Source organism: Typopeltis vanoorti, chromosome 17 (genome assembly GCF_054136105.1).
Source record: "Typopeltis vanoorti isolate ZY-2024b chromosome 17, IOZ_Tvanoo_1.0, whole genome shotgun sequence".
NCBI lineage: Eukaryota > Metazoa > Arthropoda > Arachnida > Uropygi > Thelyphonidae > Typopeltis > Typopeltis vanoorti.
The window spans coordinates 28809404-28835480 of NC_143565.1; the positions used below are offsets into that span (position 1 = coordinate 28809404).

Genomic DNA, 26077 nt, shown 5'->3' on the forward strand with positions numbered 1-26077 from the left:
CTTGTCGGCTTTTGCAGATTTCAGCAATATCAGGTCTAATGTGCAATATAGCTACCCCTCATCTCTTTGTCTAAAAAATGCAAAAGATTTACTAAGTCTTTTACACTTTTTTAGTTTTTATATTTGTTAATATTGGGAAACCGAGCTCTCACAAATATGATGTTGAAAACTGCAATTTGCACTAAAAAAATTTTTAGTGCTCTTGTGGAGAGGGCTTGGACAAAAATACAAAATTCCTCAAAAGTTATTTCGGAGAATTTCATTTTTAGAGTACGATCTGTTGACAAGGTAACTAATCGTTCTTCTTGTAACAAAAATTTGCTCGATGTATTAACTGTGCCAAGTGCATTTTGTACCCAGTCATAATTGTTCGTATTTAAGGAAGGAAAGTAACTATGACAAAGAAATGGAATTAGATAAGTACCAGATCGACATAATAGGGGTGACTGAAACAAAAAAGACAAAAACTGGTGAAATCTTTCTGAGCAATAAATACAAAATGTTATATTTAGGCAATAACAATCAAGGAAAAGAAGGAGTAGCCATAGTATTCAACACAAAATAGGAGGCTAATCTTCTTGAATGGCAGGCAGTGTCAAGTAGAGTGATGTGGGCAAATATCAGAATGAGGAATTGGACGAGACTTATTTGTGCCTATGGTCACACAGAAGGTTCTACTGAGGTTGAAGTGGAGGAATTTTTTGATGCTTTAGAAAAAGCAACTGACACAATGAAAAAGCAAAAGTTGGTCCTTGTTGGGAATCTAAATAGCAGAGTAGAAAATGATTGTGAGACATATAAAAATATTTTGGGAAAATTTGGAGAAAAGAGCAAAGTGCTAGATCGTGAATGGGAAACTTTATTCACAAAAGAGTCACCCATACAGGATGTGCTTAACTGGACGAACATACTTGCCCCTTTTAACAGTCAAACTTAAATTTATCAAGAAAACAATATCATGTTGACGTAGAAAGAATAAGATAAAAGATGAAGTATTAAGCCTGAGGTTTTATGCAATCTAAAAACGATGAAATAGAAATAACGTATTTTGAATATATGTGAAAACTTAACTGGTAGAATTAAAACTGTGCATGCAAGAAGGCTAACACACTGCCAACGAAAGGTCAAAGGTTGCAGAAATACCACGGTTATGGCGCAACGACCAAGGCTGAAGAATTTGTGGAAGACGTTCGGGGGGGGGCACGCATTCCTGAAAATACAAGACTCCATAAGGTGGCTGAATGACGTCACCCAGTCAGAACGAAAAGGGTGGTTCCCATGTGTGAGATTCAGAGTCGAAAAGAGGGCACTGAGAAATGAAATAAATTCGGCAGTGCAGGTCTGAATAGTCTCCCGTTTATTTTCTCTGATCCGGTTTTCTCATCATCGTGCTAAGACGGCGATGTCGAATCTCTACGTTCCTGTAGCTGACTAGCATAAGTCCCAGCAAGGCGATGCACCGGACAACGGTAGATCCAAATCGTGGGCCATCGGCAAGGGCAGTTAGATAGCAAGACGAGTGCCAGATTCGTATCGTGCACGTGATTCCCACGTGGCAGCCTGTTGTAACCACAGTGAAATTCCACTAGAAGCGACAGACGAAAATATCTCGATGTGGACCATGCAGTATAGATAAGTACTGTAAATTTCTTATTACATTGTTTAGATATTTGTGAATGGAAGAAATTTAGATCCTTTTTCAAAGGAAGTGAACTTTGATGACTTAATATAGTCAGGGACACTCAAAAAATCTCGTTGGACTGTTTGTCTGAGAATCCTAGTATTGTGTGATTGCAGCAGTCATTGTAATGGAACTGATATTAGAACTTATATGGTCTAAGAACCTGAATAATGTTTTGTGCCAAATACGCACCAGATAATATGTGATTAATGTAGTATTTGCTTAAATGATTTGTATATTTAAAGTGAGTGAGTTGTGCGTGAAATTCTAAACAATTCTTTATTTTAGTATTGCCATTAAAATTGTGTTTTCTTTGTAATCTTTAGTTGTAAAATAAACATGTTTTCTAATTTATGCATATGTGTGTTCTGGGCATGTTGACTGACTTCACCACTCATAAAAATATCAAACCTATGCATACGGGGAATATCGAAAGAAAATTAAGAGTAAAAGGGCTATGACTGTAAAGCTAAGGTATCCACAGCTCCCTGATCTAATTTAATATTATTGGTGACACTTAATCTCTGTGATCTTTCCCTAGGATAAGATATTTCTATCCTTAGACTTAGGCTGCTGCAGCAATTAATCAAACAAATTTGCATGAGTTAAAAAAAGGGGACGTCTCACAGGAATCAAGTTAGTAGATAACCTTGTGGGCCCTATAGAGTGAATAAAATAGATAAATTACAGAAAGTAAAGACTTAACAAAAGCTAATAATAATGGCAAATACCTGTTGAATTTCTGCTCAGGACATGGACTGGTTATTACTAATGCCATGTTTCAACATAAAAATGTGCACAAATTCACATGGAGAGAACAGGCAAGGAATAAGAAAAGTCTCATTGACTATGTTATTGTTGATAGTGATGTTTTCTCCCTGGTGCAGGACACCAGGGTGTACAGAGGATTTGAAATTGGAAGTGATCACTATTTAGTCTTGAGCAGGATAAAAAGTTTTAAAGCGAATAAAAGTTGAATAGCTCTCAGACGTGAACTGTAGACTAAAATACACAAAGTTTATTGAAGAAAAAATGAATGAGTTTGAGAACAGGAACCAAACCTTGGAGGTTCAGTGGCAATCCTTGAAGAAAACCCTGCTTTTAAGAAAACTTTTGTTAACCGGTGTTCCCTGGAACACCGGTTAACTTAAACACAGTGGTTCTTAACACTGGTTAAGAACCACTGGTTTACCGTATAAAGTGTTTATTGTTGAAAATTGTCTTCATTTTCTGCCAGGAAAGCGCATCAAAAATCGTAAGTGTGTTAATCTCAAGCTGAGCACTTTATTTTTTGGTTAGTTACATACAATATGTAATGCTTTTTTTATGTAAAAAAAAATATTTTTATAGTAATAGCCACTTAGAGCGCTTTTGTGATATAATCTTTGTTAATAGGGATAAACCCACCCACTGTAAACTGCCAAGATAACAATTGAACAAGACTGAAGATACATTCGGTTTTGATCAGCACATGAGTTTCAACCTTCACGAGCTTCTTCATAAGTGCTCCAATCTCTTCAATAGTGAATTAATTGATGGGGAAATAGATTTAAATGAGGAGGAACTGGCATAATTAATAGATGACGTCGAACCAAATGGCGGGGTAAGTTCTGCCAAGATTCTGATTGTTATGAATCTGTTAAAAAATTTAGTTTAAAGAAATTAGCAGAAGGCTTGGACTTGGCAAGAAAGTTATTTTATGGAAGTGTCACATAATAATAATATATAATGAGATCTCCATGGAGCGCTCTGGAAAATTCATGACACAATTGGATATTTGTTTAGCTCCATATTATGAATGTAATAAAAAATTGCAGCATTAGCGGTAAGAGGTCTTATTACTGACTTCTTGATAACTAAACCAGCCAAAGTATGCAATGAGAATTATATCGATGATGTCCAAGAGATTTCGAGTGATGATGACATCCAGCCACTTGTAAATAAGGAACATCTACGAAATGTTTGTTTTGAAAAGAGTGGTGAAGATTAAAATATACACTTTATTTTATTTTGCCTAAAATATTTATGTATTATGTGCAATGGAGTTTGTTTTCTTAACTTACATGAATTATCTGAATTGAATAAAAATATTTTTCTTGTTATATATGTCATTGTTTATCTTCTTCTTTGAGTGCCATCTCCTATCGGAGGTCGGCGACCACCTTGGCAAATTTTGAGCGATTCTCAGCTATTCTGAGCAGTCTCTCAGAGTTCATACCAGTCCACTGTCTGATATCTGCCAGCCAAGATTTTCTTCGTCTTCCTTGTCCTCTTCTTCCATTTATCTTCCCTTTTATAATCAATTGAAGTATCTTATATTTTCCATTACGAAATAGGTGACCAAGATATGATGTTTTCCTTCTTTTTATGGTATCTAAAAGTTCACGTGATTTCCCCATTTGTTTCAGTACTTCCTGATTGGACGTTTTTGCTGTCCATGGGATTTTTAACATTCGTCTGTATAACCACATCTCAAAGGCTTCAAGTCTTTTTATTGATGTTGTCTTCAAGGTCCAAGTTTCTGCACCATACAGCAGTACAGACCATACATAGCATTTAACCATGCGTACTCTAAGTTTAAACTGTGGTTACACAGTGTTGATTTCATCAAGAGAAAATTTTTTCTTGCCATTTCAATTCTAACTTTTATTTCCATTTCTGGATTGCAATCTTCATTTAACCAGCATCCGAGATATTTAAACTTTGCCACTCTTTCTATTTGTTTCCTATTTAAAGAAAGTGCTAAATTAAGAATTGGTTTCTTACTTATGACCATGAATTTAGTTTTGGTGATATTTATTTTTAATCCCATTTTTTCACTCTCTGCATTTATTAGCTCCAAAAGATTTTGAAGATCCTGAATATTGTCAGCCAGAAGAGCTGTATCATCGGCATATCGGATGTTACTGATGATTTCACCATTTACACTAATCCCTTCCTTTCTTCCTTCCAAGACTTTTTGAAATATGGCTTCTGAGTAGATGTCAAAAAGAAGAGGTGACAGCACACATCCTTGCCTTACTCCTCGTTTGATGTTAATGGAGTCTGTAATAATGTCATCAACTTGAACAGATGCCTTTTGGTTCCAATATAAGTTTTCAATGATCCTGATGTCTTTACCATCTAATCCAATTCTTTTTAATAGTACAATCATTTTAGCATGTTGGACTTTGTCAAATGCTTTCTCGAAGTCGATGAAGCAAATGAATATTACCTTGTTTTGGTCAATACATTTTTGAAATAAGATCTGAGAACAGAAAAGCGCCTCTCTTGTTCCCAAGCCATTTCTAAAGCCGAATTGGGTATCACTGATGGTGTCTTCACATTTTCTGTATATTCTTTTTTGAATTATTTTCAGAAACATTTTGAGAACGTGACTCATTAGGCTGATCATTCTATAGTCATTACAAGTTTTTGCATTTACTTTTTTAAGTAGCATGATGAAGGTCGACTGTAACCAGTCTTGAGGGATTATGCCTGTATCGTAGATCTTATTAAATAGCTTTACTAATATGTTAATGTTGTCACCTTCTAATAACTTTACTATTTCTGCCGGTATTCTATCTGGTCCTAGGGCTTTACCATTTTTAGCTGAGTTCAATGCATATTCTACCTCTGATTTTAGAATGCATGAACAACCTTCCATATGTTCATAAGTATTTTCTGGGTTCTGTCTGTCACCAGTAAAGAGTTCTTCTATATATTTCACCCATTCTTGTATTTTGTCATCCTTTTTGGATATAATTTCTCCCTTTTTGTTTCGAAGGATATAAAATTGGTTTTTCTTATATATACCTGAGGTCTCTTTCATCTTTTTGTGTAGATTAAAATTGTCATGTTTTTCCTGTAGAATTTCTATTTCTTTACATTTTTCATTCATCCAGATTTCTTTTGCTTTTTTGATCTTGTGTTTAATAATTTTCTGAACCTCTGTATATTTTTTTGAATTATGATTTTTATATGATCTGCGTTGATCCATGAGAGAAAGAATTTCATCAGTCATCCAATCTTTCTTTTTTACTGCTCTATTAGGACATAATAGTGAACGGACGTGCTATCGGAGAGCTCCTGAGAGATTTGTGTTTTTTGTTGATTTATTGGTGTTTTGGATTGAATTTAATGGACTTAAGTGTTTAATTTTGGTATATTATTAGAGCTTTATTAACGTGGTTAGTGTACTAAAGTGTTTTATAACATAAGCTATGTCGGGAAGTCGCCGCTAGATGAATTCGTAATGAGTAGTGTTCGTGCAAGCTCCAGATAAGATAAGTATCATTTTCAGTTATCGATACAAATTACTTAACATTGTGTAGTTTTGTTTTGTTTGCCTTGCGTATTTTAGTGCGTCTATTTTTGGTGTTATAACGTTTAATTTGACAAAACACGTTACAGATAAATATGGCACCTGTGCGTAGGAAAATGGCGGCCAGTAATGAAGGTTCGCCATCGTTATCAAAGAACGGTAGCATAAAAGAAATGAGTCAGTGTACTAGCTGTGAAATGTATGCTTTGCGGAGTGCGGTCGGAGTGTGGTTAGATGACGATCAAGGTTTGAATGTGTGTAGAAAATGTAGGGAGAATGCGGAATTGAAGTGTATTTCGGATCGTGAGTGTGATATTTTTGTCAACCTTCAGAATGAAGGAAATAGGGATATGACAAGAAACGGCAAGGTTGTACATGAAAATTGTGAGAGTGTGAATGTAGAAAGTGTGAATGATAGCATAAATGGTTTCTCAGAGAACAAAAAAGATGAGATAGATGCATTGAGTGAGATCGCGTTGTTGAATAGTGCGATAGAAAGAGCAAAACAGCAGCTAGAGTGCATGAACAAAAGTAGACTGAATGAACCAAGCAATAATAAAAGGTATGACAGGAAAAATAGACGTATGAATGTGAACATGAACAAAATGAAGGATAGAGTGCTGTATGGAGACTCGTTAGTACGAGGTGTGTTAGTAGAGGATTTGACAAAATCGTACCAACCTGGTGCGACCATAAAGGACGTAACTGCGTCTATTAGAGAGCAAAAGGAAAGGGTGAAAGAAATGATTGTTGTGGCAGGTACGAATGATTTGAAAGGAGATAAAATGGAAATGATAGAAGACCTGAATGAATTGTTTGAGGTAGCAAAAGAAAAGAGTGAGAGAGTTAGAATGATTAGTCTTTTGCCACGGTATGACAGTGAAATGTTTAAAAGGAGGGCTATAATTGCAAATGACTTTATGCGTGGGTTATGTATGACGAGTGGTGTGGAATTTGTGGATGTGTGGAGTGAGTTTGATGGGCGAAAGGATCTATATAAGATGGATGGCTTGCATTTGAATGGTTACGGTGTAAGAAGACTTGAGAAAATGTTGCTGAATGTAGTGGATGTGCAGATTCAGGGAAACTAGATTTGTTAGGGGGGGGGGAGTAGAGATACAGTCCTTATGGAGGCAGTTGAATGTAAGAATGAATATAATATGCCAGAGCAAATAAGGACAACAAATCAGAGTGGGATAGTTAATATAAGGCATCAAGGTAGGGTTGGGGCTAATGGGGGTCTTAAATTCATGTACACTAATACTAGGAGTATTAGGAACAAGAAGGAAGAGTTTTTGGCCATGGTTGGCACTTCCAGACCACAGGTTATAGGTATTAGTGAAACATGGCTGACTGTAGATGATATAACTAGTGGGATTGAATGTGATGGGTATAGTGTGTTCAGGAATGACAGAGAGAATAAAATGGGGGGAGGAGTATTGTTGATGATAGCTGATGAGCTCCAGCCAAGGAGAATAGAAGTTGAATTGCAGGATAGAGAAAAGAGCACATTTGAGGCCATTTGGTGTGAGATTGTGGCTAGCAGAACTAAATATACAATTGGGTGCTGCTATAGACCAGGTGATGGAAAAGATGGTGGTGACAGTATGCACAAGCAAATAGAAGAAATGGGTGGAAGGAGGGTGATTATTATGGGAGATTTCAACTATGGTCGCATTGATTGGAGTGAGGAGAGGACACACGGGAGGAAGGAACTGTATTTTATGCGGTTATTAAGGGATAACTATCTGCGACAGCATGTAATGGAAAATACTAGGGGTCAGAGAGTGCTTGACCTAGTAATTACATCTGACGATTTGGCTGTAACAAATATGACCACATTGCCACCAATCGGTGAGAGTGATCATAGAGTCTTAACTTGGGAGGTGGCTAAAGGTGTAGAATTTTCAATTAAGACAGGGTACATGTGGAATTATCGGGCAGGAAAGTATGACAAGCTTAGGAGTTTGATTGGTTCAGTGCCATGGCATGTACAACTGCAAGGACTAGAAGTTGATAGTGCATGGGAGGTAGTTAAGAAGTGCTTGCATGAAGCAATGGCTGACTGTATACCTAGAGTCCGAATAATAAATCAAGTAGGGGTTAAATGGATGAATAACACCATTAAGCTTGAGTTGCAAAAAAAGAAACAACTATGGAGGGAATTTAAGGAGAAGGGTGACCGGCAGGCACATGAACGGTATAAAGCGCAGGCCAGAAGGGTGACGAGTGTGGTAAGAAAAGCAAAAAAGGATTACGAAAGAACATTGGCCATGCAGGCTAAAGAGAATCCTAAACAGTTTTTTAGATATGTAGCAAGTAAAAGGGAAAATGTACATGGCAGATTGATTTTAAAGAATGCCGATGGTAGGGAGGTAACTGAATCAGTTGATATAGTTGAGTTACTGAGTGAGCACTTTGCAAAAGTATATCATCCAGGTGGTGACATTGCAGAAACGAATAAACCAGTAGATTATACGGGAATTGTGGTTAATGAAGTGGAGGTGAGTAGTCTATTGCATAACCTCAATGTCAATACATCTGTGGGATTGGATGGTATACCAGCTCGTGTTGTACGAGAAGCAGCTAAAGAATTGTCAGTACCCTTGACCATTTTGTTTAATTTGAGTCTCGGGTCTGGGTTATTCCCGAGCGGGTGGAAAGAGGGGAAAATAGTTCCACTGCATAAAGGTGGTTCCAAGACTGCTGTTGTAAATTACCGACCGATTAGCATATCAGGAATCATTGTCAAGGTCTTAGAGAAAATAGTCAAGAGGAAAATACAAGATTGGATAGAAGAAAATGGGATACTGTATCGGGGACAGCATGGTTTTGTGAAGGGTAGGTCATGCCTCAGTAACTTGCTCACGTATTATAACACAGTGACGGCTGAACTGGATAAGGGTAATGGGTTTACGGTGATTCTACTGGACCTTGCCAAGGCCTTTGACAGGATTCCACATGGAATTCTAATCAGTAAATTGCAGCATATGGGAATGGACATAGGGTTGGTGAGATGGATAGGAGGGTGGTTGACGGAGAGATATCAGAGAGTGGTTTACTCGGGAGTAGAGTCCACAAGACGGCCTGTGACTAGTGGTGTGCCACAAGGATCTGTTCTTGGACCACTGCTGTTTAATTTGTTCATAAATGATATAGGAAATGATCTAAGAGGAACATTTCATTTGTTTGCGGATGATGCGAAGTTGGGTAGGGCAATAGTGAATGCAGATGACGTCAAAATTTTGCAGGATGATTTGGATAGATTGGAGGTCTGGGCTAAGGAGAATGGATGTCAGTTTAATGTGGCAAAATGTAAGGTTATGCATTTTGGGGTGAAAAGATTGGCGGCAGTTTACTGCATTGGTGGAACCCTGCTCCAGGAAATTGATGAGGCACGAGATTTAGGAGTGTTGGTAGATAAGGAATTGAAATTTAGGGGACACATTGCAAAAGTGACCAAAACAGCTCATCAAATCACTTGGTTGCTGAAGAATACGTTGACAAGCAGAGACAAGCAGGTTATTGTTCCTCTCTATCGAGCCTTGATAAGACCCCATCTAGACTACTGTGCTCAGATTTGGTCACCTAGGTTTCTTCTTGATGGGGAGGAGGTGGAGAGGATCCAGAGGCGAGTGACCAAGATGATAGCAGGTCTGTGGAATGAACCGTATGAGAACAGGTTGAGGATTTGTGGGTTGCAAAAATTGGTTGATAGGCGGAGGAGGGGAGATATGATTGAGACATTCAAATTACTGAAGGGTTTCTATAAAATTAATTCAGAAGATATTTTTGAGAACAGGGCTGGTTGTGGGAGGACTAGGGGACATCCATGGAAACTGGGCAAAAGTGTGGTTAGTAAAGGTGTTAGAGCTGGGTTCTTTACTTTTAGAGTAGTGAATGAGTGGAATGCGCTCCCTGAGTCTGTAGTGGATGCTGTGACAGTGAATGAGTTTAAGGCGAGGTATGATAGATACTGTATGAATGTCAAATAGTTGTGATGAATATGATTTGGGCCTCGCTCGATGAGTCTAATGACTCCTGGAGTTGCCCGTAATAATAATAATAATAAGGTATTGGTACATTTCTCTATGAAGACAGATTTCAATTTGTCCCACGATTCATCAACCCTCATGATGTCATCATTCTTGATAAGTGCTAGCTCTTGATTCAGATCTTGACTCAATTTGCTTCTTATCTCTGTGTTTTTTAATTTTCCCAAATCAAACCTTTTTTGTTGATGTTTCTTAAGCATAGCTTTCAGTCTAAGTTGTAACTCTGCCACCAGTAGGTTATGATCAGAAGCAATATCTGCACTAGGATAAGTTTTTGTACTCTTTATAGAACTTCAAAATCGTTGATTAATTAGTAAGTAATCAATTTGGTTTCTGACTATATTCCCGTTATTATCCTGTGGCGATCGCCAAGTATACAATCTTCGAGGTGGTAGCTTAAACCATGTGTTTGTGATTATTAGCTCCTCTTCCTGGCAGAATTGAAAAAGACGGTCATCTCTCTCATTTCTTGTGCCCAGTCCATGTTCGCCAACTACATCTCCACTTCTACCTTTCCCAACTTTAGCATTGAAATCACCCATGACTATGTTAATATCATGCTTTTTTGTATTTTTCATTAGTTCTTTTAATTGATCATAAAATTCTTCAATCTCGGTATCACTCTTGTCAGCAGTAGGGGCATAGACTTGTATAAGATTAACATCTAGTGGTTGTGTTGTCCTTTCAGTTTTAATAACATCATCCTATCTGAGTAAGGGATGAAGCTCAACAGTGACTTATTGATCTCTATGTTTATTATTATTCCAACTCCGTTTTGATGATTGTTTTCACAACTTCCAGAGATACATTGTCATGTCATTGACTTGAGTTTTGCCTGATCCTGGCCACCTAACTTCACTCATTCCTAAAATTCCAATTTCAAGTCTTTTCATTTCTTGGATAGCATTTCTTAGCTTACCTGCTTCATACAAGGTTCTGACATTCCAGGTTCCTAGTTTTACTGAGTGTACCATGTTGAGCCCGGGGATTCTTCGCACCCCTGTCCCATTTAAGGGACGCCAGTAACTCTGGGCCATTTGTGTAGATTCGCTCGCCATGGTGGTTAGTCTGGAGAGAGAATAGAGCAGTAGTTTCTCCATTTGCTTTCTGCTCTGCAGTATTACAGACGTACACAATAAACTGTATTGCCATCTGCAATTTTCTAATCACAAGCTTTACCGTCATCACGAGACTTTAACCTTGTGTCAGTACTGACAAAGCTCATTGTTTATATAATCTTAAAAAAAAAAACGCTTTTGGAACCTAACCCTACTTTTTCTATGTGATCTGAGTCTCACATAACGTGGCATTTTGTGGAACCTAACATCCGCGTTATACGAGAGTGACTTGTATTAAAAAATTGACCAGCATATTTTATTAAAAATCAACTAATTAGTAATCCTAAATTAAATTATTTCAGTTTAAAAGCAAAAAAAATCATAAAACTAACAATTAAAATAATATTAAATTACATACACTTACCTTAAATTGTGCATATTTTTGGTCGTAAAATGTTAAAAAATATAAGACTTATTGATAAACTGACCATAGATTTTTAATTCGTATATGTTCGTACAATATTGCCTGCCGGCTTCACTAGTAACTGACTAGCTTTTTCATGGCTTGCACAGTACAAAAAAAATTTATACATTTACCTTTTAAAAATGTATTTTTTTTTTTTTTGTTTAAATTTGTTTCACTGTAAATTTACAATTCACACTTCACAGAGTGAAGTGTGAATTGTAACTTACTAGACAGAGGACAAACTAACCAGTCACTGTTCACAGATCAGCCAAAGATGAACCAAAAACAGGAACAGGAATACTGCAATGAAACACGTGTTCTATGGCTACCCCACAACAGGCCAACCCATAATAAAATTTTAAGACCGACAAAGCGTTCCCAGGGTCGAGGGTATAAGATTACATATCTCAATCAATTTTACGATTATAAAATGTGGAATTTTTTAATCGATCCCAGGGGGAAGTGCCCTCCCTGTGGACTCCCATGACTGTGGGATTGCATTTTATTGATGTATGAAAGTTTTGAGGGGGCATAGCGCATCAGCACTCATCTTAATTGGTCCAATGCAATTAATTGTAGGATAACTTTGAATACTTCTTCTGCGTAGAGTGGGGATACAATCTGTTTTATGATTAATTAGAAAACAACGATGAAAGAGAATGCTATATTTGGTTGGTATATTTGAAATACTCAAACATGAAAATATGTGAACCATCTTTTATAAGACATGAGAACAGGGAGGAATAAGTGTGAGTAGAAACACTTTCATTAATGGTAAACGAATAATTAATAATTATCATTTGTGATATGTGTCCTATAAGTTGCTGGATAGAGAAAATAGCACAATCCTATAAATTCTAAACATGAATAAGTGAATTTATGATAGCATAATTAAAAAAAAAAACTTAGAGAGAAAGTATTACAGGAATAAATATGGTTAGATGGAGCAGCAAATCATCTAGTAAAATTTGTTGCACATATTATGTGTATTTCTCTGGTTTGTGTATATATTTCGCTCCATTTTCAGAGAATTTTATTTTGTTTACTGAGACTCAGTATACATAACATCCGATCATTATCGGAATTATCCACACTTTCGGGAATCCTAAATTCATTAGTATTTTTTTTTTTTAGTGTCAGCAGTTCTTCTGTCTTATCAATCTCACATACGCTGGTATTTTGTTTAGATCAACGTCTTATTATACACAGAATATTCATTTTTATTCAGGAATAGATTTTTTTTAATGTCTGTTGTTTCCAAAGACTAGAATAAATATGTCTCTATACTGTTAAAAAAACTTTGCAACCTCAACAGATGCTATACTGCACAAGCAAAAGAAAAAACAATTAGCATTTTTCTCCTAACATCCACTTTCGTATTTTCAGTTCCAGAAAACGTGTGATAGCTGTTTGTAATAAAGCCATCAGATACAGGAAGCACTCAACTCATGACAACATTCAATTGGATTGGTTGACACAATAACCAATCACAGCCGCTATGAGTGAGCTCAAAATTTAAGCTTACCTAGTCACGCCTTCTCAGCGGTTTAAAAATAATACAACACTAAGAATTTGACACGCTACACCCTCTTTACATCTTTTCGAATGGCTCAAAGTTGTATGCATTTTGAAAGCACACCCAGCCTATTAACGCGAATGTGATGCAATGTTTACATGGCGAAAAGTGCCTTCTTCGTGAAGCACTAATACTTTATTATCCTTGTGAAATGGACAATGAAGCATTAGTACAGTATATTGTGTTCAATTTTAGGAATTGTGTGTGAAGTCTTCAAACAATGGTGAATCTTTAACGGGAATAAATGAAAATATAATATCAGCGATACTGATATTTCATGGATGAGCACCACACACCAGGAATATTCACCACTGATATATATATATATATATATATATATATATATAGTAATTGACTCGGTTAAATGACATGTTTATAATTATTAACTGACTTACACGAGAAAAAATACAAGAGATTTAGTAAGGTGTCACTACTAGTTTCATTGGAAATGCCGACTTCGTCAGGTGAATACAGTACTATGGAAATATGTTAAACATATTTCTCCACTTTTTCCAAAACTCCGATCTTACCTCAGTCAACCTAAAGTAAAACACAATCTTCTTCAGTTCCCAGGAGTATACAAAATCATTTGCAGTTGCAGCAAACCATATTATTGCCAGACAGAAAAGTCCATCTCTCTCTCTCTCTCTCTCTCTCTCTCTCTCTCTCTCTCTCTCTCTCTGCCTAGAAGAATACGAATGTGATATTTCTTATAGCAGAGCTTGTGCTAGTGCCCTATCCAGGCATGTTTTATTCTCGGCCAATACCAATTTTGAAGGACGACAACATCAAATAGACTGGAACCCAACTTCAGACATCCGTGAATGCTCCGATGAATTATAAAGATGTTAAGAGTTTATTTTTCACTTGTTAGACTATAATAAGTTTAGTTTAATCCTTTATCCAAGTGTGAGCAAGGACTGGGGTAAGGTAGTACAACACCGGTCAACTCGTTGCAAAGGTGGAGAAAGCTCTCATCACTCATCTCAGTATCTCCCATAATGCAAAGCATATCTCCTTGTGGATATGTGTAACGCTATGCATTAAGGCTAGGGCTAGTACTGATACCAGTTTCGACCGACCACTGACAAGACCTCAATATTTATTGAGGTCTCGTCAGTGGGAGCCAGGCCCAGTAGTGGAGACAACCACGACAGAAGCAATGAGAGGTCATCCCAACCTATGGGAGTTGCCAAAGGGTGTACAACCTTATTATCAAATTACTCCGGATTCTGAGAAAGATGTTAAAAGTTTATTTTTCACTTGGTTAGACTATAATAAGTTTAGTTTAATCCTTTATCCAAGTGTGAGCAAGGACTGGGGTAAGGTAGTACAACACCGGGCAACTCATTGCAGAGGCGGAGAAAGCTCTCATCACTCCTATTCATCTCAGTATCTCCCATAATGCAAAGCACATCTCCTTGCGGATATGTGTAACGCTATGCATTAAGGCAAGGGCCACTACCCATACCGGTTTCGACCTTTATTGAGGTCTCGTCAGTGAGAGCCAGGCCCAGTAGTGGAGACACTAATGAGATGTCATCCCAACCTATGAGAGTTGCCAAAGGGAGTTGTACTACCTTTCCCCAGTCCTGCAGATACTTTCAGATGCAAACTTTGTTTGCTCACACTTGGATAAAGGATTAAACTAAACTTATTATAGTCTAACCAAGTGAAAAATAAGCTCTTAAAATCTTTCTCTGAATCCGGAGTAATTTAATAATAAGGTTGTACACCCTTTGGCAACTCCTATAAGTTGGGATGCCCTCTCATTGTTTCTGCCTTGGTGTCTCCACTACTTGTCCTGGCTCCCACTGACGAGACCTCAATAAAGGTCGAAACCGGTATGGGTAGTGGCCCTTGCCCTAATGATAGCGTTACACATATCCGCAAAGAGATGTGCTTTGCATTATGGGAGATACTGAGATGAGATAGGAGTGATGAGAGCTTTCTCCAACTTTGCAACGAGTTGCTCGGTGTTGCCCTACCTTACCCCAGTCCTGAAGATACTTTCAGACGCAAACTTTGTTTGCTCACACTTGGATAAAGGATTAAACTAAACTTATTATAGAATTATAAAGATGTATCTTGGAATCCAAAGAAATAGCTCTCAATCCTACCCATCTAAACAGCAATCTCAGTTACAGCCTGCCCGATTCACATAGCGCTGTAATCCAATTTTGGCGCACTCTTGATATCATTCACACACACGCAGTGCTTCATGCCAGAACTAATGCTTGGACTCAATTTCAAACACAACTACTACTATTTGTTCTAAACTCTGTTTTTGTCCAAAGTACAATATATTTTTAAGATGTTATTTTCTCCATGGTACTGTATTCACCTGATTATTTCCAATGAAACTAGTAGTGAAACCTTATTAAATCTGTTGTATTTTTTTCTTGGTGTTTAAGTCAGTTAATAATTATAAACATATAATATGGATGTTGCTTAAAGGTATTTTGTGTTATAGTGAAAATTGGTAAATAGAAAGTTCTGTATATGGAGTGATTGGTGTACTATACTATACATATTAAAATCCATGTGCGATATATTTACATTTCTAGTGTAGTGAATTCTGGAGGTGGAATGTATTTTTTATTATAAATAAGCAGTTAACTTCATTTTTATATTTTTTGTATTTTTTTTCTCCACTTAATAGTATTTGGATAGGATTGGACAACTATTTTTTGGCCTTCCTCCTCCTCCTCCTAAACCTCAGGGCATGCTAGGTAAGTAGCAAATAATAAGGTAATAAACAAAATTGCTGCAATTTTTATGTTCTCATTTAACAAATGTTTTTTTATTTCATTTTTATATTTATCGTTATCAAATTTCTGATATGTTACCCTTAGGAGGTGCACAGGATAATTATGATAGTACTACATGAAAAGTTACATCATTACTAACTTCCTATCAACAATTTTCCTCCAAATCAATCTATTTCTGTCTTCTGAGGCACTTTTTACTGTATTGATCTGTAAATTTTTATTTCTTTGTATTAAATTCTTACTTTAATTATTGTCTATATACACCCTCCGTCCAAAATGAAGCCGAACTTTTTGAAAATAGAAGAAACTATTGGTGCCACCTGTTGTATCTTTTTGTTGTTGAAAGCAGCAACCTTCATTAGTGTTGTGTCAACTGCTTGGGACATTTGTTTCATTAGAAGCCGAGTTATAGTGCCAAGAGTGACAGTGTGTTTTGACAAACGGTCGGAAAATGAGTTTCAAACAGATAGCTGCGATTGACTTTTGTGTTAAACTTAGTACAAGTTTTACGGAGCACATCAAATGCTTCAAAAAGCATATGGTGATGAATGCTTTTCCTGTACTCAAGTTGACAAGTGGTTTAAGCGATTTCAAAGTGGTCGTGAGATGCTTGAGGACGACGAAAAGCCATGCCGTCCAAAAACTGGACTTAGCGAAGTTAACATCCAAAAAGTGCATGATTTCATCAAAGAAAACCCGAAATCGTCCGTGAGATTGAAGATGAATTGGGGATTCCAAAATCAGCTGTGCACAACATTTTGACAGAGAGTTTGGACCTTCGTAAATTGAATTAACGATTTGTTCCCCACAAGTTGACCAACGACCAAAAAATATATATCGAATTGAACACTGCAAGGATCTTATTAAAACTGCTCATAAGGACTCAAACTTCCTTGAAACGATTGTTACTGGTGACGAAAATCGTGTTTTGAGTATGAGCCCGAAACAAAGCACCAGAGTGCTGAGTGGAGACCACTAGAAGAGGAGCATCCGAAAAAAAGTCTCTTGGAGAAGTCAAAAGTAAAGACAATGCTGATTTGTTTCTACGATTCCAAGGGCATTATCCACAAAGAATTCATTCTGCCTGGCCAAACGGTGAGTTTTATCTCAAAGTTTTGAAGTGATTGATAGCCAATTTTTCACATACGGCATGAATATCGTGATGCAGGCAGCTGGTCACTTTTGCACGATAATACACCATCTCATCGTTCCAACATTGTGAGACAGTTTTTGAGCAAAAACCAAGTTTGTGTTGGATCACTCACTGTTCACCTGATTTAGTACCGTGTGACTTCTTTCTCTTCCTCCCGACTTTATTTGCTGATGAAAGGAAAGCGATATGAGACCATTGAAAACGTTCGAGCGGCAGTAATCACAACCATCAACAGTATCCCAAAAAGCGATATAAAAAAACTCATTTAACGAATTAATTGACTGTGCCAAATGCTGTATCGAAGCTGTGGGAGAGTATATTGATTGTAATAAATTATTTGAATAATTATAATTGGCCTTTGTTTTATTTTCTATCAAAAGTTCGGTTTCTTTTTGGATAGAAGGTGTATACATCTTTATTTGTTTTAAAAATTTGCTCAACATAATTCGTTTGCTTTCTGCACCCAGTGACTGCATAAAAAATGGGTATTGCTACATATTTTCTGCAACAGAAAATTTGAAGCAGGCAGAATGTTGGAACACATATATTTAGTTAGATACTGTGTTTGGTGTACAATACAATTTTTTTCTTGTATGCATGTAGTATAGCATTTGTGGGAGGGGACATTTTTTTCATTATGAAGGGTCATTCCAGTTGTCTCTATACTGTATTTAGTGATAAAGTAAAACTACTTGTTTTTCTGTCTTTGGTAGTGTGATGTCTGTTGGGTGTTTTTAAATTATTGGATATATATATCCAATTTGTTTTAGAAAATTTACTCAGCATAAATCGTTTGCTTTCTGCACGTAGTGACTGTATTATAAACAGGTTTTGCTACATATTTTCTCTATGAAAATATGTACATTTGGGGAAAACGTTGGGACTTTTGCTTGAAAAGCTCCCCTCGTTCTGGTTGCCCTTTCTCTATAATGATATGCTGAAAGGATTAAACAAGAATATAATTTATTGGCATCTTTAATTTTGATACACCGTATTTGCCAGTGTATAAGACTCGCCCACTTTTTTGTACACATTTTTTAGGGGGAAAAAACTTTATCACTGAATATTATAATGAATTTACAGTATTTCAAATATAAAGTAATAAGTAGGTTTAATTTCAACAAATACCTAATCTAACTAGGAAAGAGCACCCACTTTTTAATATTCTTTGTCAAAACCAGAAATTCATCTCCAGAGCTAAATGAAGAGACACTTGAAACCTCATCAGAATCTGAGTCCTCATACAACAAAATTGTCCTCCGTATCTAGTGCATTACTAATGCCACACTTCTTAAATGATTTAACCACTGTCTCAGTTTTTGCAGCATCCCATGAAGCTTTGACCCACACACACAAACTTGCGAAATGCTAGGCTTCTTCCTGATGGCGTAACCTCAAAATCTGAAGACTGCATCCAGCTGTTCTACTTCCCCTTCATAAATCCCTTAAATGGTTTATTAATATAGACATCTAAAGGTTGAAGCTAACTAGTTAGACCTCCTGGAATTACAGTTAACTGAGTTTTCAATTCCTTGAGTTTATTTTTAACGTCTTCTGTTCTGTGAGAATGAAACTGATCCCAGTGGGATTCTTCAACAGTCCGCCAGGGTGCCTAGACCAAATTTTATCTATCCATAACTTCATTCCTCCTCCATCCATCTCCATCCAGCCTTTTGCGTGAACATGTACAAACACTCCTTTAAGCAGTTTTTCTTTGGGTATCGTCTTCCTTTTAAAAATCAATAGTGGTGGCAATTTTGTCCCATCAGCACAGCAGGATAAAACAATCATGTAGTGAGTTTTTTCGTGTCCCGAAGTTTTAATAGTAACACCTTTTGTGCCCTTGGAATCCACAGTTTAGTTTGAGGGCACATCAAATGTCAGCGGAACCTCGTCCATGTTTCCTATTTGCACAAGTTCAAAATTTTATCGTTTCCTTGCGTTAATGACGAATTGATGAAATTTGATTATTTTTTCTTCATATTCAGCTGGCATCTTTTGTGATATTTTTGTTTTAGTCTGCATACATAGCTGGTTTCTCTTCATGAATCTTAAACACCATGATGTTGATCCAGTAAAGTTGGCGATCCCTCTGTTAGTGGCTATCGCTTTTGTTTGATAAATAATCATTTTTGTATACACTGAAAGTCCCTCTTTTCTGTGGTCTAAAATCCAAATATTCAGTTCTGGCCATTTTGCAGTTCCACTTCGTAGGTTATGTTTACTGTGAGTCGCTTTTTTTAGATCCTCTTCCTGATTCCTCCAAGTTCTTTCATTTTCTCAGTTAGGGGTGGCGGCCCGAAATGCCTCTCTGCAGCCCTGTTTCTATGTTTAGCATACGCAATTACACATAGCTTGTATGCGATATTGTAGCAATGTCAACGTTTTTCAGCCATAATTTGCCAAGAAATTTAGAGAAAATTTAACGGCAGAAAATTATCACCATTCACAACAACCCCGACAATGTGCACATCCACTGAATTCTACGTTACTGGAATGCTCTCACACACTGCAAGGAAGCAAGAAAGGAATCGCGTAACTCGGAACAAAGAAAATTTCCAGAAATGAAAGTAATAAAAACCAAGTATCAGCGTATAAGATGCACCCTGTTTTTCAGACCTATTTTTAAAGGAAAAAAGTGCGTCTTATACACCAGCAAATACGGTATGTATATATATATATATATATACACACACACACACACATACTGGGATGACCTGATATCAGGTCATCCCAAAAGTGTTGTCGTTTTTTATACTAGACTTGTTCAAACATGTCTCAGCTTGTCTAAACATGAATTTTGAAAGCTTTATAAGTACCACTAAGCTGAGATAACCAACCTCATTCTAAAGAATTTTACTTTAAGTTATTGTTTAAATAACCGTTGATAACTGTGGGGATCACTTAAGAGCACATCATACTTTATATGAGTTCAAAAAAGGCAACAATGCTACTAAGACTTTAAACAATGTGCAAAAGTGCCAGCAATGGTTCCAAACATTTTGATAAGGCTACTTTTGCTTGGAACACTCCCCTCGCTCTGGGCATCCTGTCTCTATAATGATGTGCTGGAAGCTGCTATTGCAAGAAATGCTGATGCAACTGTTGAAAATTTAGCAAAAGATCTTAATTCATCGTCATCAACCATCCATTGCCATTTGCAAGAACTTGGAATAGTGTCTAAGCTCGGCAAGTGGGCTCCTCGTGAACTGACAAACAAGAATCGAAGAGAGATGGTGATGAAAAGTATGTACTTTACAAGAATGTCAAATGCCAGAGCCAGTGGGTACATTCAGGGGAACAGGCTGAACCTCAGCCAAAACAAGACTTTCTCCCTCATTGTTAAGCATGTGGTGGGATATGGCTGGTATTATACACGTTGAACTCTTGCCACAAAAGCAAACAGTCTCAGTTGAAGTATACTGTGATCAACTTGATTGATTGAATGAAAAACTGAAAGAAAAAAGGTGTTCTCTGGTCAATCGAAAGGGTGTTGTTTTTCCATAACACCCCCCCCCCTCTCATAGTGCAAGAATCACCTGTACCAAGATTGAAGAACTCAGCTGGGAAAAGCTTCCACATCCTTCGTATTCTCCTGATCTTGCACCTTCAGATTGCCACTTATTTTGGAATTTGCAACATTTCATTAATGGAAAACATACAGTATGATACATTACAGGCAATGAAATTGAGCCTATGTGACTTCTTTGCCTTCAAACATCCTATGGCATTATGAAGCTTTCACAACGTTGTAAGAGTATTATTGATTCAAATGGAGAATATATACTTGATTAAGTTAGCATGTGATTTATCTTTTATGTTCTTTCAAAACTTAATCTTAATGCTAAAAATGACATTACTTTTGGGATGACCTGATATATTCATATATCCAATAAAGAATTAAACAAGAATATAATTTATTGGCATTTTTAATTTTGATATATATATATATATAAAAGCTTGTGTAGCTCACTGGATGTAGTGTTTGCACACCATGGCACTTGACCGCATGAAGGAAGACTTGCTTTTGAATCTAGTCGGTGACTGGTGGAAATTTTTCTAAGCCTTTTTTCGACCAGTTCCCGAGTTAGTCGAACTCTGGCATGGGCAAGTGGGTTTTTTCTCCCGGAAACTCAGGTTTTTCCACCTGTAAACTCAAGAAAATCGACCTTAGAACCCACACTATTTCAGACATTAAAATTGTGTTAGGGACCACGTAATGGCAGCACTTGTTGAGCCGCCTCTTCACTGCATGCCGCTTAATTAGTGATAGCCTTTGGCCAGCCATCTGATTTGGAGATTGAACTGCCCACTCAGTCTCCAGAAAGTGAGATAGGGCTAAAACAAAAAGGTGTTAGCTGATTTTTTTATATATTTACTAGGGGGATCCTCCCCTGGTGCCTACAGCACCCAACTCCCCGAGTTCCGGGCTGGTAAGCCAGTTCTCCTTCAATTCCGATGACGCGAGACATAAGATAACAATGTGACAACAATGTGTTTGTCTCATGATGGCAAACACATTGTTGAACATTTCAAAACAATGAAAAGACAAAAAAAGTTTCCAATTTTGGCTTATCTTTTTATATATATAGATTAGATATATCAGAAATTCAGGAAACAACTGACTTTCCCAAAATTTAAATTTCAGGAAAGTCAGTTGTACTTTAATGTGCATATCAGCCCTGATATGAAAAAATAAAACATAAAGAAAAAGTCAGAAATTATTATTTTGCTTACTATTTTACTTGAATAATAAGGGGAAAAAAGTTCCTCCATTCATTGATAAAAATTGAATTTGTTTTTTGCTGATCTAACACATGGAAATTATCTTAAGTTATGCAACCACAAAGCTAGTAATGTTGGTGTGTATTTACTTTATATCAAATCAAAAATTTGATGTAAAATAACATTTGTGGACCTTTTCAATAATATCTAATATTTGTGATAAATAATAATATATATTATGCTTATTGGAAACTGATTTCAATAATTATAAGTTGTAGTCTAAACTTGTGTAGGTCTGTCAAGTGTATTTCTTATATTTACCTCACTGGTCTTAGCTGCTTCTTTGTAATTTTATATGGCAATAACATAGTTCAGTTGGTGTTTGTCATTGTTTGCAAAATGCATGGTTCTATCTGTTATAAATGTTTGCTTTGGCTAAATATATAAAAAAACTATCAGATGTGCTGCTTCTTTCTTTCTTTTATTTTCTTCTTCTCTGATTTAATGCTTATTAAAAAAACAATTGCAAAACAGCTGAACATGAAAGTAACATTCATAAATAATCAAGAGTATATTTAGTTGTCGTGTATACAATTCTGCACCTATTTAGAAATTAAATGGCACCTTGTTTTCGTTTTCAAAATTTATTTGTAAATAAATTTGAAAACAAGGTGCCAATATTCCTTGATCATGTGCTATTCATTAGTGTACTTCATATAAAAAAGATAAGGCATATATCTAACTGGAATGGAGCTGCACTTATGTATTCAGTAGTATAGTATGCTTTTGTTTCATTGGATTTTAAATTGAAATTTTTGAAATTTCTCAGTTCTTGAATGTTTTATTTTATATTCGTAGTTGTATAACTAATTATGGTTATGGGTAGCCTATGTGTTTTATCATACATTTCAACCTAAATATTATATGAAACTAGCATGCTCATTAGGTATAATAAAGCATCATTTACTGCTCTGTTCAACTTAAATAAGGTGAAAGAAAGAATAATTTGGTTATCCATTAATTTTAATTAGTTATATTATAGGGAATATGAAGTTGTGCTATGCTTAAATGCAGTTGTGATTAGTGACAGTTAATATTTTTATTCTATTCTGGTTGGTAGAGAGTGGGTAACTATTTCCTTAGGTGAATTTTTCTTTTTTGGAGGGGCAGGGGGCACATGATTGAGATTACAGGAATCGTCATCATCAGAACATAAATTATGGCAGAAAAAAATAGCAGTTGATTAATATTGAGGGTTTGAACTCTATTAAACATGGAGAAAAAAAAACATCATTGAAATTTTTAAAAAATAGGGAAAAAGTAAAATGGGAATATTAACTTAACCATTTCATCATCATCATTTTTTGGTGTATACTCTCAAGCAGAAAATGAGTTATTACAACAGTCAAACACAGTATTTCATGACTAGTTCCAGTTAGCAACTCATTTGGTCTGCTATTTATCAGTTCCCTTCATGTGAGGCACCTGTTTGTGGTGGTGGTGGGGACTTCCCAGTGAAGGTACTGGCCCTTTTTGTGCTTATTCTTCTCTGTTTTTCTTCCTGTATCCTTCACTCTACTTCTACTGAGTCTTGATTATTATCCAGTGCCTTGTCACTCTGTTTTTTCCATGTGATATGACTGATGGACATCCAGTAGTGTACGACTACCAGGTCAGTCCTGGTAGTCGCACACTACTTTGGCAAGATGGGCAGTCCTGAATAGCACGTTCAGGATCAGTAGACTTGCCTGCAAGGGTCAAGGGTGTTACAGTGAGTCTCTGTCCCCATGGTCTGGGGACAGAGTCCCTAACAATCCCTAACCAGGTACTGAAACCATACAGTCATCAACAGAAAAGCAAAGTGAGAAACAAAAAAAACATCAGAAGCTGCAATAAATATCCCACAATTTTCATTCAATCTTACACTCAAAAGTTTGGAAGGGTTGGCAGGATCTCCAAAGTCTGTAAGGATATCTCCTGAAACAGCTACAGTTGCATCAAAAAAATTATTCTATGCAACAACATCTGTTGAGAGAATACCAGTCACCATTACCACCAACACACACAATAGTAAACTTTTCTGGAGGCGTAATATCAGAGTGCAATCTCCTTCATGTTACTGATGAAGAGATATGTATCAAACACACGCAGTTTACATACAAAAAAATACTAGTCATGGTTGTGGAGAGTAGATGGTGTGGATGATGGTGGTTGAGATGAAGTGTTGTAGCATAGGAGCCCTCCCTCGATGAGTCTTTGGACTCCTTGGAGGTGTCACGAAATAATAATTAAAAATAATAATATATGCCAGTTATGAGATAAGTGCCGTAAAGAACTGAACATTCTACACACTCTGTCTTCTGCCTGCCAGAGTGCTGACAGTGTTCTTTGCTTCATTTGTACAGTGCATTGATAAGATCAAAACTTGACAATGGATCCCAGGTCTGTGCTTCTGCCAGGGCTGTCATAAGCCTTACCATCAGAATTGCAACTAGAGCATTTGGCATGTCACCCTTCCTAGTTTGCATGTAGAGGCAAATGAATGATCTTTGTCAATAACTGTCTCTGTTATACATAACAATAATAAAAATCCTGCCAGACCACTCTGCATGTGAGCTATTTTTCATTAGTGATGGGAGAAAATTTACAACACTCTACACACTACCATAAAACTCTGCAGATAAAAGCTCTCAAAAGCTTCTGTTGGATTCCAAGTCATGTTGGGATTAAAGGGAAACAAAGCTGTAGATACTGCAGCTAGGTCAACTCATTTCTCAAGCATCCACCATCTGCCTGTACTGTACACAGATTACCAGCAGATTATCAAACAAAAACTTCTATCCCAGTGACAGTTATCTCGGATTATAAGCTCTTTCAAATTAAGCTTGAAATTAAATTATGGCAGTCCAGCATGTGCTGATTTGATCAGAGGCGGTTCTTGCTTGACTCTACATAGGTCATAGTCACCTTACGAACTCTATCTTACTAAGGGGTGATGACAAGCCTATGTGTGAGTTTTGTGACACTCAACTAACGATCATTCATATTTTAATTGATTGTCCTTTTTCACCAGTGAACACAGTCAGTTTAGCCACTTTTATAATCCCTCTGAGCCCCACACACTCAGGTAGATTTTATCGCACTCATCAACTGTTACCTGGCTTTTAAAATTTTTACCTAGTATTAATCTTTACCATCTCATATGAATTATATACTTAATAGATTCTTCTCCTTTCTTGTCCATCAGGTGATGGGTTGAGTCCCCTATGTACAAATTTTGTCATCTCTCTGAAACTTGATAATTGTGACCTTTCCATCAAAAGACTATAAGAGACTTCTTTTTGGTCTATTTCCTGATCATGTTCCAGTGATTCCATTCAAGATTATATTTGGTAATCTTTGAAAAGACATTCTCTGGATGTGTGTCCATACCATATCAGTTGCTGTTTAGGAATAACTGCTATGATATCTTCTGTATAGTTTCATTTGTGTTTGACTTGCTCATTTCTTTTGTGTTCTGACCAGTGAGTCCTGTTTATTTTTCTAAAGCATTTCATTTTGAATGCTCTGATTGAGTGTCCAAGTCTCAGTTCCATATGTTGTTATAGGTATAATAATAGTTTTATAGAGTTTTAGTTTGAGGCTTTTCAAAATGCTCTTATTTTTCCATAATTTTTTTAATTTATTTGTATTAGACAGGCCCGGGATGGTTGTTTGTGATTGATGATTGTCTTTCACCTTCTTCTCACACAAGGATATGTATTCCCCCCCCCCCCAAATGCTAGCCTCTGCGACAAGCCAGTCAGAGTCTCTGGAAAAGTCATAATAATGAAAAATAGCAGGCCCTGCATTTAGTTGGAGAGAAAAACACTAGAAAAAAGAAGTTGCTATGTTGTTGAGGTTGTGAGGAATGAGATTGCCAAGATATGTAAATTGCTTGACTTGTTCAAGTATATGATTTTCTAAGTTTATTGAAATTTTTCCCTCATCTCTTTCTATTTTCATTGTTTTAGGTTTTGCTTAGATTGATTTTCATTCCAAAAGCTTTGCATGCTTCATTTAAAATTGTGATTGTTTTTTCCAGTTGTTCTTTAGATTCTGCAAGAATACTAGTATTGTCTGCATATTTAATGTGGTTGATATTTGTGCCATTTATTTGTAAACCTGGTTCTTCATCTATGGATTTACATAATTTTTCAAGATAGATAATAAATAGTGATGAGAGTGAGCAACCCTGCATGACTCCTTTTTTCTATTTTGAATTTGTCTGTTTTTATTTTATTAAATTT

At 36.5% G+C, this 26077-nt stretch overlaps 1 protein-coding gene across 1 annotated transcript in view; it reads left to right on the forward strand.

Annotated features, from left to right (window-relative positions):
* Nucleotides 1-26077, forward strand: part of LOC150097248 (Golgi to ER traffic protein 4 homolog) — a 179620-nt gene that overhangs the window by 145544 nt on the left and 7999 nt on the right. Inside the window, exon 8 of the mRNA XM_090406838.1 lies at nucleotides 15802-15871. Coding sequence (XP_090262964.1) covers nucleotides 15802-15871 — 70 coding nt within the window. The remainder of the gene's footprint in view (nucleotides 1-15801; nucleotides 15872-26077) is intronic.